Source organism: Salvia hispanica, chromosome 1, assembly GCF_029641045.1.
Source record: "Salvia hispanica isolate PSC_SH4W2 chromosome 1, Shi_PSC_v1, whole genome shotgun sequence".
Taxonomy (NCBI): Eukaryota; Viridiplantae; Streptophyta; class Magnoliopsida; order Lamiales; family Lamiaceae; genus Salvia; species Salvia hispanica.
Genome location: NC_142692.1, coordinates 32,439,834 through 32,456,191, shown reverse-complemented (window position 1 = coordinate 32,456,191; position 16,358 = coordinate 32,439,834). Strand labels below are relative to the sequence as shown.

Genomic DNA, 16,358 nt, shown 5'->3' with positions numbered 1-16,358 from the left:
AAAAGTTTCGCCTCAACTATAGCGAAACGGAGGAAGTAGTAAATAAGAATTTGGAATTAGGATACAATTTCGCATCAAGTTAGTTGAGACATACAACTCAAATAGAAATACACTTAATTTACTATGAACCAAAGGGAGTGTATAATTTTATCCAACAAATAATTTAAATTGATTTAGAAACAATTCATTTAAATTCAATTTTAGTGCATTCTAATTATCGTTTTCATGGTACCAAATGTACCCTAGTTGAAAATAAAATACGTATTCCTAATACCAATTTAGAAAATCTTAATACTATATTTTCTTTTTCACCAAAGCAGTATATTGTATTGTTTATGGTTGATATATTGCCTATAAATTCGCGAATCTCGATGAATTGGCCATTTCAATTTTGTCACGCTCCTTTCAAACTTAAATGTCAAACTTCAAGTTGTACAATCAAATCAAATTTTGGAAAATTAAAAGGTACTTATTTTATTAATTACTCCCTCCGTCTCACGTTTATAATCACATTTAGTTATGGCACGGGTTTTAAGGAATTGGTGGTGTGTGTAATTAATGAAGTGAGAGGTGGAGTGTGTAATAAATGAAGTGAGTTGGTTGAAGGTGTGTCCCTTTTGACTTTTTGGTTTTTTTATTTTTGTTTTGGTTTATTTTAATGTAGATAATGACATTTGGGTGTAATTTTAGTGAATAATGGGATAAAATTCTATGTCCAAATATGGAAAATTCTAAATGTGACTCTAAATGTGGGACGAACTTTTATGGCAAAATGTGACTATAAAACTGGGACGGAGGGAGTACAATTTTTCAGTTTTTCAAACATAGAACGAATTTTCTTGTTCACTTATGCTGTCACCTTAATTAATACATTGTTGCATTGCTATTCATCCACATCACCAGAATTTTACTCGCGCACGCCAACTCGACGTCTCATCTGCTTGATAAAAATCATTGTGGGATAATTGCACATTTTAAAACTTTCCTTTAAGTTTAGAAAAGTATATACAGATCAAAATTTAATCAAACTTACCCTTTAGTTTATTGTAGTAGTACAATTTTGGCATGTGGGATTCAGATGACCATAGTAGCTGTAACTTGGATGGAAGTGTTTCAATAACAAAATTCAAATCAATTAAAAGAAGTAGCAGATCTAAGGGGCCGTCGATCCCCCCGATAACCAAAGAGCCTTAGGGTCAACCGGAAAATAACATAACCACCCCTCCCAATCAACAGGATAAAAGCTGATGAAGAAGATCTCGCCACTTAGAACGTCATTGCCAAAAAACACAGCTTTCACATGCATACACAAAATATTCCTAAATCATGATGAGCTAAGAATCAAACAATAAACTTAATTAAAATTATTTGTCGGTGGGGATGAGGTGGTCCAAAGAGTTAGGTAATTCTATACTTGTACAATTTCAGTTGGGCCATCAAGGGTTGAACGTTGTGTCTTTATATCTTGGAGCCATTACAAGAAGGGGCCTCACCTTTTTTTCTATTAATCAACTCTCACTGAGACTCAGAGATACTCTTTATTACTAGTAAATTAACCATATTATCACATTAAAATTTTAATTAGTTTAATGTATAAAATCAAGTTTAATTTAGGAATATGTAATTAATGTTCAATATAGAAAAATAATGTTACTTTCCAAACTCAAAGTAATATACCTATTCAATTTATTAGATAAGATAATAACGAGTTTAGTAGCGAAGCGATGATTTTAATGTTAGGGCTTGAGAGGCCCAACTTACAAATTACAGTAGCGAGGCAATTTTGATGTCGTCGCCAAAAATTATTGGGTGAGAAATAATTATTTACTTTTCCCATCTATCTTCTAATTTTTTCTAATTATTTGTCGTTGATGAAATTATTCTATGTAAATGATAAATAAATAGATAAAAGAAATACATAGGATAACCTCAAATTAACTATAAAAGTCAAAAACTAAAGAAAAGGAATTTTATGGAACTAAAACAACAAAAGGAGCTCCAGGAGCTGGAGAAAGAAAAAAAAGAGGAGCTCGCAGAATAAATGGAAATTGGGGCAAATGGGATTTGGTGAGATCATTATTTATAGTTTATGAATAGACCACTAATTAAAACCACAATAATTTACGAAGCCACATAACCAAATTTTCATAACCCAGAAACCATTACCCTTTTATTTCACTAAATCACAGTATACCCATACATAAACGTTACAAACAAGACGACAATAACCAAAACAAGAGCACATTACGAGTACAACAACACGACAAAACACACAATCAATACCCGACCAAAGTTGTGAACAAACTACACGAACTGGCTGAGGTACTCATCCACGGTGGTGTACTTGACATCGGGGTAGAGCTGGGAGGCCTCGACCCCGACAGCCGGATCGATCTCGAAGTAGGTCTGATCGCCCTTGACGAATACAGAGTGGTTAATCGACAAGATCACGTTCACGGGCATCGGTGACTCTTCGATCTGCTTGAGGAGTTGGTCCTCGGGGACGTATATTTTCTCGAGGGTGTTGCCGATCTTCTTCTCCCAGCAAGCAGCGAGCTCGTTGAATGAGTAGATGTTGTGTGCGGGCTTGATGTAGACGATCTTGTTTAGAGTTCTCGGATCCACCGCTGCTTTGATGGTGTATGTTCCGATGTCGGGTTCCGCGTTGAACACGGCTGCAGTTGTGAATTAATTAGCAAGCGTATTAGAATTTATCCATTGCTCTCCCCGTCCGCGAATTAATTAATGAGGACATGTGCTTTCTTGCACGGGTTTTAATAAATTGTTGAATGTGGTGTGATTGGAATGCCAATCCTATTTTTTATCATGATTTATGTTGATTAATTTGGTCGGATGTGTTGTGAGGGTAATAACGGTCCCACCACTCTTATATATTGAGGAATAATAACTATAGGGAATAGTATGAGGTTAGAATTTATAACTGGATTGTGTGGGGGCATAATTACTAGGGCACATGACAGAAAAACATGAAATTTGGTTAAATGTTGATTCCTATTGCAACTTTAAAAATAAATTGGAAAAAAAATATTAATTTGGATATGACAAATTATGTTATAAATCTGTCACTAACAGGGGAGTAAGGATACCTTTAACATTTCCATCTCCGGGGATGACTAGTTTGTCCCGGGGAGGGGAAGTGGCGCCCAACTGCAGCAAATTGGTGAGGGCGTAGCCGGAAAATATGTTAGATACGATGAAGGTGTAAGGAATGCCGGACGCCTCAATCGCTCTCCGAAGCTGCACCTTCAGCTGGAAATTCTGGTTTATGGGATCCACTGCACGGCTCCTGTCGATGTCGTTTCCGAACTCCGATGGTAAGAACCTCTGCAACAATCCAATACTTATTAATTGATCAATCTTGACTTAAACATATATACTTATTCATCAAAATAATTAGGGATATGCCTATGTATACACGTACTGCTGGCAATTGAAACTAAAAATTACTAGTATATTACAACTATCCTACGTCGGTGTAGAAAGAAAACTGAAATAATTATACAAGTGTCATGGACCCCTCCTCCTATCACCAATTGATTTTAGAATGGAATGCGTGAATTTCTGTGACGTACCTTAACATTTCCAGCCTCCTTGATTGCATCAATGATCTTATATTGATCAGCAATTTGCATGAAGCCCACGGTTGATATAACCACATCCACTTGCTTAATAGCCTTCACCAAGCTCTCGTGATCGTTCAAATCACCCTGCACAAAGCCAAAAGTCTCGGATTTGTATTTATATAGATAAATAGATCGATATCAGAAGTATATACATACAGTTAAGATGGTGACACCATGCTTGTTGAAGCTGTCGACGAGGTGGGCTTTGGCTGGATCAGAAATGGTGGCCTCTCTCAACAGAGCAAAAGTGGGGTGCCCAGATTTTGCACTCGCTTCAACTACGAATTTCCCGATGTATCCTGTTCCACCGATGATCAAGATCTTCTCTGCCATTTTTTCTTTCCTTTTTTTCTTTTTTGAAGATTCACAGTTGCTGAAACTGAAATAGATGATGAATGAAAGAGTTGAGAAGAGTTGTCCTTAAATAAGCAAGTATAGTTTCCACCGATCGACTATTCATTTTCCAGCATTATACAATTATTCCAGTCAAACTAGCTGACAATGTTGAATAATCGCTTAGTTTATAATAGGAGTATTTGATTGACCCAAAAATTGCGCTGTTTTTTCTCACTTTCAGTTTCATACAATTCTGGAGAAAAAGAGTACTATGTGAATGAGAATATTTTTCAAATTTAATGACGGATTGTTCAAGTAAAAGAATATGGAGTAATTTCGGTTCTCGGTAATAACCAACCGGCTAAAGTTTGATTCTCGGTTAACCGAATAACCGATTACCCATCCCTACTCACTATTATTAAAATAAAACTATATAGCCCATAATTTTGAAAAATAAAACCTAAAAGGTTAAAAAAATAATTATAGATGAAAAAAATGAGTAAAGGATCCTCTAGATTTTAATACTACACTTTAACTTGCAATCCTACTTATTCAATTTAACATGGTTAGTGTTGGATGCTTTTATATACTACTCCTATATGGTACTCCCTCCGTTCCATAATAATAGAGACATTTCATTTTGCACACTCATTTTAAAAAAATAATTATAAATAGTTAAAGTGGAGAAAAAATAAAGTAAGAGAAAAAATAATGTAGAGAAGAGTTTTATCTATAATATTTTCACTCTTACTTTACTTTTTCTCCACTTTAACTATTTATAATTATTTTTTCAAAATGAGTGTGCAAAATGAAATGTCTCTGTTGCTATGGAACGAAGGGAGTACTTTTTTATTTCTTCCTACCATTGCCTATTTCAAAGTCTTGGTTATTATTTTAATCGATAATGATTTTGATGTCCAACTTTCACCTGTCTTAAATTAAGAAATAATATGATGGCTGTTTTTTTTGAGTTATACTATTGGAATTTTTAAAGCTGAACGATAGAGACTTTCTTTAATTTTGAATTCGAGAGGTCAGTACTAACTTTCACTTGATTAAAATTAAGATATAATATGATGAGTGTTTCTTTGAGTTATACGAATTTTTAAAGCTGAACGATACAGACTTTAATTTTGAATTCGAGGGGCCAGTACTCTGACTCACTTGCATACATGTATTTGAAGCAACTCGAATCTTCAATTTATTTTTGTTGGAAGAATTTTTTTACCAAATTAAGATGTATTTGGTCATTAATTTTATTTGAGTGTTACGAGAATATATCATAATTTCTACAAATACACTAATTTTTGAACCCAAAAGTTGAATAGTATTATTGAGTTTATGATAAAATCTAGAATCATTGTATAAGTCTCAGTAACGTGTACATTTTGTTTATTTGACTATCTAGAACTCTCTGGATTATACTAACAAATAGATAGGGAAAACTTGACTCTCTAGAATATTCGGACGGCATATTTATGTATATATAGATAAGACTATTCTAAATTTAGAGAAGTTACCATGCTATAATATTAATTTTAGGTATTATTTTTATGTTTATAACCTTTTATTTAAAGAATAAAATGTATTAGTAGTTTAATAACACATGAATGTATTGAATTAGGCTTCATTCACATTTCAATAACATGAATTTTTGAAGAATTATGACATTTTCAAATGTCACTAAATAAAATTGCTTGTTTAAAATTGCAACTATTCTATGACATACACTATTATCGGGTCTTTTCTTCACATTTCGATAATGACATAAAATTTTGAAGAATTATGACATTTTAAATGTCACTGAATAAAATTACTCGGTTGAAATTGCAGCTATTATATGGCATACTCTAAATTATCGGGTCTGTTTAATTAAGAATATGAAATATGTAAAAATATACATGTCAACATATGAAATGCGGACTTTGTGTTTGAATATACACATATAAAAACAAATTATTGTGTTTGATACATAATAATACTAACATTGTATATTTAATAACATGCAAAATGACTATTGATTTCACCAACTCTTAGTAATTATTGAATTAATAAAAATATATACAAATTTCTTTGTTATTCGCAACTTCCACTAACAAACGATATCAAAATAATTGAATATTAGCAAGTCATTAATTATACAATTGGATCTGAACGGGCCTAGCCCAATTCTTAGGCTTTAGTTTTAAAGTTGAGAATGAATAAGGCAAAAATGAATGATGTAAAAAAGAGAAAAGATTGTTGACCGTTTTCAAATAAGAGATATATGAGACCCAATATTATCCGAAAAATACTAATCGATTATTCATAAATAGATCTTTATTTTTGTTTAAAAAATAACTATTCACTTTTCGTTTATAAACATTTTAAACTCTTAAGTTTCAAACTAGTTCATGCTAAAATTTGTAATAAATGTCAATAAATTTCATCTTAGAATTAAAGAGTTTTTTAACCTTTATAAAGGAGAGGATCCTCTGCTGTGAATTAAACAAAACATAGGGCCTAACATAGGGTGCTGTGCAATGAACCACGGTCGTTTTAATGCAAATATGAGTTTCCAACTTTTACCAATTTCTATCCATGAATATTTTTTTCAATTTTCGACGGTACTACAGTGCTACTAGTATTTTGTTTCTCTTTGACTTTTCACTTGTTATTTTCTCTTTCGACTTTGCTGTTTTCTTTATTTCATGGATTTTGTTATTTTCTCTTTCGACTTTGTTGTTTTCTTTATTTCATGGATTATAACTTAGTGATTTCCTTTATAGATTAGAGTGTGCTCTTTTATTTTTCTAACTTGTAAATATAGCTTAACTCACTATTTTAGTATTTCTCTCATAACTTATTTAATATAGTACATAAGTTCAAAACTTATCTAATCTTGCAAAATATTCTAAATAGTTCGATCGCATTGTATTAACTGCGTGTAATTCTAAGTTTATAAATGATTTAATATAATTACCAATAGAACTATGTTACTCCTCCGTCCCAGTTTTGGAGTCACATTTTGCCATAAAAGTATGTCCCAGTTTTAGAATCACATTTAGAATTTTTCATATTTTATCATACAATTTTACCCCATTGTTCATCAAAATTACATCAAAATGTCATTATCTACATTAAAATAAACTAAAATAAAAATAAAAAACCAAAAAGTCAAAAAGGGACCCACCTTAACCAACTCATTTCATTTATTACACATTCCATCATCTCATTTCATTTATAACACACTCCACCATCTCACTTCATTTATTACACACTTCACCAATTCCTTAAAACCCGTGCCATAACTAAATGTGACTTCAAATGTGGGACGAAAGGAGTATAAATTGTCAAAACAATCAATTCAACTTTATACTCTTTCGGTCTCATTTAAAATGCAACGTTTTCCTTTTTTGTGTGTACCAGTAAAAATGAAACGTTTCCTAAAATAGAAACAACACTCTCTCTATTTTTTCATCTCTCTTACTTTATTCTCTCTTTCATTCAAATCAACATTTTCTATATAAATATGTGAGGGTCAAGAATTTAATCATCAAATTTTTTTGCATTTGTATTATTTTTTAAAAAGAAGACTTTAGTGAGTGAAATGGGATGTGAATGGAATTATCCATCTTTTATATAGAATCCTTCAACCCATCAACCTGATTCTTTACCATTTTCAAAGCCCAATACTTGTGTAGTTAGAAATAGCATTGCATAAGATTACTCAAAGGCCCAAAACATTCAGCACTATATTTATAGTAATTAATTTGAAAGCTCAAATTTAATTAATTTAGAAGCCTATTTCCGTCCATAAATTTCCCATTTGCCATTTCGGGATCCACCATTCCATCATTACACTCATGTTCTATTATAAACCAATATAAAACATATGACCGAAATACAAAGTTGGTCCAAAACATTCACTGACTCACATTTTGACGACCCACAAGGGATGGAAAAACTTAATGAAATTTGGTTTACAGAGTTGTCGAACCCTTCGGGATATGTTGCAATTCACTTCTGTTCTTGGTCTGCCATCCATGGTTAGTAACGACCAACACACCATACATGTCTACCGACACTGATGATGACCTTCTTCCTTGCATCTTCTGGCCTCACAAGTCCCGTTTTATGAACCCAAAATTATTTCTCAATGAATTAGAACAAAATTAATAACCCAAGTATGATATTATCACAATGTACGAGTGAGCTACAGCCACAAATCGAGACTGAAATTCCATTCATGTCAAGGAGCTTATTATTGTCGGCTGATTTTTTCAATATCACAAAAACTTCCAACAGCAACTAAATTATAATGTACTAATCTGTGGTTCCACAGCTAATCTTTTCACTATTTTTCAACCCATCACATAATTCTTTTGTGGATCTTTAGTTAATGCTTTTGCAAAGAAAAACACGTCGCTATATGTCGATGATATCTATATTGTTTTTTTGCTCGTGTTGTGTTTTGTTTTCAGATCCAAACTTAAATCTAGAAAAAAAATAGGCGATCGATCTATCCCATCCTCAGTCATTTATGGTCGTAAAATTCCATTAATATTGGTATATTTATATATGTAGTCGCTGCAAACTTTAAATTTGGTTTGTCCTAATCAAGAAGATCTATTACTAAAAATACAAATATTATTATCTCTACTTAATTATTCTCTCCACCGAAGATACAAAATAAAATTGCATAAAATCACGTACTGTGCAAGGAAGAGGTCATCTTGAAGAGGTCATCTTCCTTGAGGGTGCATAGAGAGTAGATAATTTAAATATCTATCAAAGTGTGGTCATAAGCATTTTTCTTAAATTGGAATTCTTCAAGTTTGAATTTGAATTATGAGTACCATGAAGTATATTATGACTGACAATAAAGTATGTTATGAATAATAATAGTGCAAAATAGTGAAGAAACTTAGGTGTGCACCATGGTGGAGCCAGACACTTTATCCGGCCGAGGAGTCTAAGAAGATATTTTCTAGACTACTTAACAGTATTTTATTTATAAAAATTAAAATCAATTTACATAAATATAAAATCTCTAAAAATTATTTTAATTTTTGTCTCTTGATATTAATCTCAACGAATAAAAATAACAAAGATGCATAAATGAGTTAATGGGAGTGATCAATTGCTAACTTATCATTTAATTGCTAACTACAACTAATTTAAGGTCATAGGATTTTAAAAAACGTGTGGTCTATAATTTGCCACATGTAATTTTCATTTTTATTAATAAAATAAAAAAAAGATAAAAAAAACTCCAAATTAGGGTTTTGGATAAAAATGTCAATATAGTGTTTCAAAAATATAAACATAATGCTTGGAGAATGTCAACACAATGCTTTAAGAATGTTAACCCATTGCTTATATTGACATTCTACATGTATATTATATTGACATATTTTATATAGTACTCTATGTTGACATTTCTGCTGTATGAAAAAATTAAAAAATTTCGATAAATTTTGACATCGGAACATATGCATGTAGGATATCATTGGAATCCTTATGAAATTATCTTTAATGAGATATATGTTATATGAATTTTAAAGTTTTGGGATTTCTTTTAAAAGTAAGTTATAACTAAACATGTACTGTAGTTAATTGACATTAACACCCCTATTGATATTTTTTGGAATTAATCCTATGAACTTATTGACTTTTTTTGTTGATTGTATTGACATTTAGGGATTGATGATCTAAATCTTTAATTTGAATATCTAATGACTATTATTTAGTTGTAATTAACAATTAAATTATGAGTTAGCAATATAACGCTCCCGAGTGAGTTTATCCATAAAATTAAAACCCTAACATAAATAAATTGACAATGCCAAATTTAATTAATTAAATAATAATAAAATAAATAAATAAATGTATTTACCAAAAATATTGCACGTGAATGGTAGTAATGGAGGTGACGATGTTGGACCCATAACTGTCTCTCCTTACTCTCTGAATTTATCAGTCTCCCCCTTTCCTGTGAGAGGACCACCCGACAGTTAGTTTTACCGACCATGAAACTTATCAAGATCCTCAAAAAGAGTATAAGAGAGCACAAAACAGAGAGCTTTGGAGAGTCCAAGAAAAAGATTACGACTTCCAAAATGCATCTCATCACAAGTGGGGAACATGGCGGGATTGTTTAAGTATTTCTTCTCATCCACTGTATATGTGTCTCCTTCATTTTTCCCGAGACAATTGGGTCCCTTTTCCGTGGAGAAATCATGGACATGCATGAATCTGTGCCTATATTTGTGATTGTGCTTTGTATTGGGGTGCATACAAACGTGAAATTAGGGCTTGGGTTGGCTTCTTGCTGAGTATTTTAGCAATTTTGGAAAGAAATTAGTCAAATTTCATGGTTGTTTCTTGCTTGTGAGATAAATTCGTTTTTGGGCTTTGTTTTCTTAGTTTGATTCCTGATGTTTTGCTGAGAGAGGAATGGTGGTGGCACAAATGTGAAGAATTCCCAAATCTGCATTTTTTTCTGGATTAAAATTTACGTATAAGGTGAATTTTGGGAAATCACAGTAGTAGTGTGTGAGTGAAAAAAATGCCCTTTATATCCATTTTAAGAGATCTCAAGGGGAAAGGGGGGATAGATGAGAAGGTAGAGCAGGAATGTGGGTTGGGGGAGCGTAGGAGCTTCGATTTTAGTGTTGAGGGCTCGTCTTCCTCATGTCCGGTGGTGGAGCAGAGCCGGTGGGCCAGCTTGCCACTGGAGTTGCTTCTTGATATCATTGGTAGAGTAGAGGCTGATGAGACTACGTGGCCTGCTCGGAGAGCTGTGGTGTGTTGTGCTGCTGTTTGCAGGTCGTGGAGGGGGGTAGTTAGGGAGGTTGTTCAGACTCCTGAAGAATGTGGTTTGCTCACTTTCCCTATGTCTCTGAAGCAGGTAATCTATGTTTGTGTATGTAGAGATGTCGTGTTGTTCTTTAATTTGTTGTTCATGATTGATTGAGTATGTGTGTGTGTGTGTCAGCCTGGACCAAGGGATTCTTTGATTCAATGCTTCATTAGAAGAGAAAGGGAAACATCGACTTATAGATTATACCTCGGCTTAAGCCCCGGTAAGTGATGATCCACTCACTCTATTCTTATTTTCGAACACATTTACTCTGTTCTTAGTTTGTGGCAAGTTCTATGACTGGATTTGGCTTTGATTTGGATACTTGTGTTATGATAGATAGCATGATGACCTTTTACATGTATAGCTTGATTTTATATGATTACGTGGTCGGTTACAGCTATTTCAGGGGATGCAAGTAAGTTTTTGTTAGTAGCAAAACGGATCAAAAGAGCTACGAAAACAGATTTTGTCATATCTTTTGCTGCAAATGATATTTCTCACACCAGTGAATATTATGCAGGCAAACTGAGGTACCTTCTCGTAACTTGCTTTCTGTTGTATCATCATTATACTCCTATTGTTTAAACTATGACTTTATCTTATCAGGTCCAACTTCTTTGGATCCAAATTCTACGTTCACGATTCTCAGCCTCCGTGCAACGCTCCAATCCAATCTCACGGTTGGTCGAGGAAAAGAATTTCCCCAAAGAAGGTGGCACCAAGAATACCTATTTGCAACTTTAATGTTGCAACTGTTGCTTACGAACTTAATGTTCTGCGTACAAGAGGACCAAGAAGGATGAACTGCACGATGCACATGATTCCGGTATCATCAACTCAAGAAGGTGGAAGTGCTCCCACTCCTGCAACATTTAGTTATGGTCTTGATGATACTTTTAGCCCCTTCACACCTTCCGTAGGGAGAGGACAGGATTCTGCTTCCGATGTCCCTATCAGTGGTAAATGCAGCAGCATTGGTAAACAACTCATTTTGAAGAACAAAATTCCGAGATGGCATGAGCAGCTGCAGTGTTGGTGTCTGAACTTCAGAGGGCGTGCTACAGTGGCATCGGTCAAGAACTTTCAGCTCGTAGCTTCCGGCGAGCCATCAGCGAACGTTCCATCCCCGGAACAAGAGAGCGTGGTCTTGCAATTTGGGAAGATAGGGAAAGACATATTTACCATGGACTATCAATATCCTCTCTCTGCCTTCCAAGCTTTCGCTATCTGTTTAAGCAGCTTTGATACGAAACCAGTATGTGAGTAGTTTTTTTCTGTTTTAAGTACGGCCTCCGAGAGTGCCGTCCATGGAAATAGATATGACTGTGTATTCTTTTAGGTCCTTATTTCCTTGAAGAAGGTACCTTGCAGTCACCCTTCATAAGCTTAATATGTGTTGCTCATGTAGAAAATCAGGTTGTAAAAGTAAGCTATTTCAAAGTGCTTTGTTAATAGTGACTATGGCAAATGTTGGTTTATTTATTCACATATGAAATGTTTACAAGCAAGTGTTGGTTCAAGAGCAGTATCTGCTTTTATGTATGTATGTAGGTGTACTTGTGATTTTCATCTTAGAGAACATTTATTTGTTGTCTTTATCCTCCCCTTTCTGGATGGCAATATGGTAACCATGGCGTCGAGGCTTTTCTTGAATAGAATCACTTGTTTCCAACAGAAGACCTCTCAGCCATCTTCTTCTTATTGTAGGTGAGTTTCTCTGCACGACTCATGTTAACTTCAGCATTTTGTGCTTCAGGAAAACTTGTTTCTTTTTTTGATCGGATTGGTTCCTTTGGCAGATGGTTAACAACCATGTGGACTCCTGGACTTCCTTCAACTATGGAACTGTTGAACACGATGGCGTTGTTGATCCCTTGTGCATTGTTGTTTACATATGTCTCTGTCTGTTGGTCCTCCATGCAACTCTCCTTTTCTGACTTTTTCCCTTTGGAGATTTCCTCTCTGTCGGTGGTTACTTGAGGACTTTGATTGGGGTTGCTCTTGTACCTCCGATATATGTGAATTGGCACTTCTCCTTTTGTAGTATCGGACCCCATATGCATCGATGCTCCTCTATTTTCACCTGCGAGGGTTATCACACTGACAGATCTATCAGGAATTACTTCTTTATGGTCGGACCTGATGTTCTTGTGCGATGGGGAATGTTCTTCATTTAGTAGAGCAGGTTTCTCACTAGCATCAGACGCGTTGCTTTTCTTCACCGGTTGAGAAGCTGTAGCGTAACCTGGTGTTGCTAAAATCTCCTTCACGTCTGGGGCCTCGTGCTTCTCTCTGTGGATCTGATCTTCTTCACTGGGATTTTCAGCCTCTTTAACAATTTGTGCTTCAGAGGTAGACTTTGGAGCAACAGAATCATCGACTTCCTTCTTTTTCTCATCAGGTTTTGTTGCTTCCACTACTTCCTTCACGTCTTCACGCTTTGCATCCAATTTGATGTCGGGTGCTTCTCCACCGTCATTGACAGCGAAAGAGTCCATGCTCTTGCTCATTTCACGTGTCTCCGGGCCTTTGGCAGGTGGCACTGCATTGTCAAGTTGCGATGATTGAGAATGCTTTTCTTTCACGTCATCATGCTTGAAGCTCGTCCCCACCTGAGTTTGGACGTTGGCTACTGCAACACTATCAGGTTTAACCTCTTCCTTCACCTCTGCTTCTTTTTGAGATTCTGCAGGCTTTGGATCATTCTCTTTTGAAGCTAAAATGGGGGCTTCATCTGACGTGGAGGACTTTTTAGTAGGTTGTGCCGAAACTTTTGAGGGGGAAGCCGGCTGTTTCCCCTTGGGAGAATGAGGAGTGGCGCGGGATGGAGAATGAGGTTTGGATGCTTGTTTTGGCGTGGAGGGGGCCACACGAGACGGGGATGGAAGTGGGGGTCGCACTTGGGGTGAAGAGGGTAATCTCGATTGAGCTGACAAACGAGTGGGTGAAGCAGGTTTCGATGAGGATGGGGACCGTGATTTGTTTGGCTCAGGGGATGCCTTAAGAGGCTCTGCTCTTGGTGGTGTGGCAGGGGCAGAAGGGCTGCCTTTGGCGGTCAACTTCCTGACTGGAGTCTTGGTTTCAGCTCGGGGTGGTGTTGATGGTGATGAGGTGGGGTTTGTCTGGCTACTAGATTGGGATGCAGGTGTTTGTTTAGTGGTGGTGGCTGGCGGTGGTGCAGCAGGTGTTTGGGCGGTGGGTGTGGGGCGGGAAGCAGAAGGAGGCCAAAATCGAGAGAGTAACGACTTTCGATCTGCCATGGAATGTTCAGAAACAACACTTTGAATAGAGAAAAGGTTTTTCTTAATTGTTTTGAGAGAGCTTAAGACTGACTGGATATCTTATAACCGTTTTGTGATGCAGAAGTTGGCGAAGATGATTTCTTGCCCTTGTAAGGAATCAACTTTACTTGTCCAAGTTTTAAACTTTTGTCCAAATTTCACTCTTCCATTAGGTTTTTGCCCTTTCCTACACCACAAACTTGGTATCCATTCTTTGTTCAAATTGATTTTGTGCAAATTTATTGAGCATAGCAGTTAACCTTTTCATTTTGCCTTACTAGAAAGATAAGTTGGCAACAAAGTAATCAAGAAAATAAATCCCATCAAAGAACTGATTGAGGCAACAAACGTTCTAATAATTGACATGATAACAACGAAGAAAAATATACTACTCCATAAAGCAAAAAGAAAGAAGAAAACTGAGATAGAAAATAAAAAAAAAAACAAATAAAATAAAAGATAAATATTTTTCTTGTGATTTGGAGGTTATCCTTCGAAAAGGGTACGACAAAAATAAATTGAACTAATGGAATAAAAATTTTAAGGTCGCAGCAAATTTGTAGGAATTTTCTTTTCCACAACAAGATTTACGGGTAAAAATTAATGATAATAATAAAAATTGTACTAATTGAGAATATCAAATCTCATGAGCATATTATGTCTGCTGCACCAAAAGTTTGTACATATACATAGGTCTATCTCCTTATCTTTTCGAACAATTCTCTATCTCCATGGAATCATCAAATATTGCTCCTTTTCCATGTTGGTGATTCAATTATGTCGAAATATTTTTTTTTCCAAATTAATGTAGGACCCCTTAATTATTCAAATAATCTGTCACAATATTTTGGTCCATTAAAATACTTTTTCCTCCTCGTGATTGGATATTCAAAAATAGATTACTGTTTTTAAATGATAGGGTATATATTTGTAAAATTAATAGTAGGGTCAAATTTGAAAGGAAAAGAATTGGGAATCAACTTTGGTCACATGTTCCATTCACTTAGGACAATGTTGATGAGGAAGATTTTTGGTACAATTAGGAATCTATTCCACTCAAAGGATTTATATGTGAAATTTTCAGGAAGGGGCATAATAATATCTAATACATGTATCTTTATCCAAACAAATGGAATAAATTGGAAAATCAACCATTTAGCCTTTAAACGTTTGCATTATATTTTTTTAGTTTGAAGTTTCTTACGATTTACTGTTCGTTTGGCTGGTGGATGCTCCGTCGTATGTTTTGTGATTGTTGTTAGGAATTTCTCCTTCGTGTCACCACTTCTTTCTCATGGATGAGATTGACGGATAACAACATGCTGCCTCTTTTATACGTACATATTTTTTTTTGTTCGTTTGCTGCTTTTCTTTTGTAGTGATTTGGAATTTATAGTTAAACTAGGCTAGTATTACTATATGTTACTCCATCCGTCCACGATTAAGAGCCCTATTTCTAAATGACGCGGGTTTTAAGAAATATTAAGAAAAGTGGGTGGAAGAAAGTTAGTGGAATAGAGGTCCTACTTGTATATATTAGTTTTAAATAATATGTAAGTGAAATGAGTTAGTGGAATGTGAGGTCTCTTTACCATTTATGGTAATTATGAACCGAGACTCTTATTCATGGACGGACAAAAATGAAAAAACGGGACTTTTATTCGTGGACGGAGGGAGTAAGAGCCAAGGTGATCCATATGGAAGTGTTCCAAAATATGCTTATTTATGATTGTCTAAGAAGTTTAAATTTAACCAAGAAATCTTTCAAAGGTCGTTTAAATTTAATCAAGAAATCTTTCAAAGGTCGCTGTAGTTCAAATATACAAATCAATAGTTCAATGGTTTTCTAGGGTTCTCCATGATAAAGAACATTATATAACTTAGATTTTTTTTTTGGTATATTATATTGCTTATATCACATACAAGAACGTCTTCGAAATACATTAACAACAAAAATAGCAAAAAAATAGAGAAATACATTGATTTAGCTGCCAATGTTATTTTGATAGTTGCAGCATAAGAAATGATTAATTAATAGTATGTCCTTCTATAAGAAAGTAACATATTTTTTGTTCCGGCCATTCCTTTATCAATTTCGTATTAAAATCCATGATGTTTGTTTGAATGCGTATGCCTCATTACTTACAAACTGAAATAAAGGGTAAAAGTTTAATGGTTTTAAAATATTTTTATATGATATATCTAATCAATTATACTTCTAATTGCATAGAGAGAAAGAGAAAAAAAAAA

The 16,358-nt window shown here is 34.6% G+C and overlaps 3 protein-coding genes across 7 annotated transcripts; 1 reads left to right on the top strand and 2 right to left on the bottom strand.

The window, feature by feature from the left end:
* Positions 1 to 2,142: 2,142 nt before the first annotated feature.
* Positions 2,143 to 4,057, bottom strand: LOC125222813 (eugenol synthase 2-like). Its single transcript, XM_048125640.2, has 4 exons — positions 3,801 to 4,057; positions 3,594 to 3,728; positions 3,108 to 3,345; positions 2,143 to 2,675 (listed from the first exon to the last, which is right to left on the bottom strand). Exons 1-4 carry the CDS (start codon positions 3,975 to 3,977, stop codon positions 2,305 to 2,307), a joined length of 921 nt encoding a protein of 306 aa, XP_047981597.1. The 5' UTR covers positions 3,978 to 4,057; the 3' UTR covers positions 2,143 to 2,304.
* A 5,840-nt stretch (positions 4,058 to 9,897) lies between these two features.
* On the top strand, positions 9,898 to 14,375 carry LOC125222812 (tubby-like F-box protein 5). 5 transcript variants are annotated; one of them, XM_089062784.1, is made up of 7 exons: positions 9,898 to 10,872; positions 10,960 to 11,047; positions 11,225 to 11,357; positions 11,434 to 12,534; positions 12,627 to 13,228; positions 13,364 to 13,474; positions 13,586 to 14,375. In XM_089062784.1, exons 1-4 carry the CDS (start codon positions 10,531 to 10,533, stop codon positions 12,092 to 12,094), a joined length of 1,224 nt encoding a protein of 407 aa, XP_088918910.1. In that variant the 5' UTR covers positions 9,898 to 10,530; the 3' UTR covers positions 12,095 to 12,534; positions 12,627 to 13,228; positions 13,364 to 13,474; positions 13,586 to 14,375. The 5 variants fall into 5 exon arrangements, with proteins under 5 accessions (XP_088918910.1, XP_088918909.1, XP_088918908.1 ...); XM_089062783.1 differs by having other exon boundaries at positions 13,583 to 14,375; XM_089062782.1 differs by having other exon boundaries at positions 13,313 to 13,474; positions 13,583 to 14,375.
* LOC125220876 (uncharacterized) lies at positions 12,272 to 14,087 on the bottom strand. Its single transcript, XM_048123008.2, has one exon. The coding sequence runs from the start codon at positions 14,085 to 14,087 to the stop codon at positions 12,486 to 12,488; it is 1,602 nt and encodes a 533-aa protein (XP_047978965.1). The 3' UTR covers positions 12,272 to 12,485.
* Positions 14,376 to 16,358: the final 1,983 nt, after the last annotated feature.

Bases quoted from the DNA above. Each gene is read 5' to 3' on its own strand.
- LOC125220876 (XM_048123008.2), bottom strand. From the start codon at position 14,087: ATGGCAGATCGAAAGTCGTTACTCTCTCGATTTTGGCCTCCTTCTGCT.
- LOC125222813 (XM_048125640.2), bottom strand. From the start codon at position 3,977: ATGGCAGAGAAGATCTTGATCATCGGTGGAACAGGATACATCGGGAAA. The intron at 3,346-3,593 runs GTACGTCACAGA...GGATTGTTGCAG, and splicing joins AGGAGGCTGGAAATGTTAAG to AGGTTCTTACCATCGGAGTT. The intron at 2,676-3,107 runs GTATCCTTACTC...TCACAACTGCAG, and splicing joins CGGAGATGGAAATGTTAAAG to CCGTGTTCAACGCGGAACCC.
- LOC125222812 (XM_089062784.1), top strand. From the start codon at position 10,531: ATGCCCTTTATATCCATTTTAAGAGATCTCAAGGGGAAAGGGGGGATA. The intron at 10,873-10,959 runs GTAATCTATGTT...TGTGTGTGTCAG, and splicing joins TCCCTATGTCTCTGAAGCAG to CCTGGACCAAGGGATTCTTT. The intron at 11,048-11,224 runs GTAAGTGATGAT...GGTCGGTTACAG, and splicing joins ATACCTCGGCTTAAGCCCCG to CTATTTCAGGGGATGCAAGT.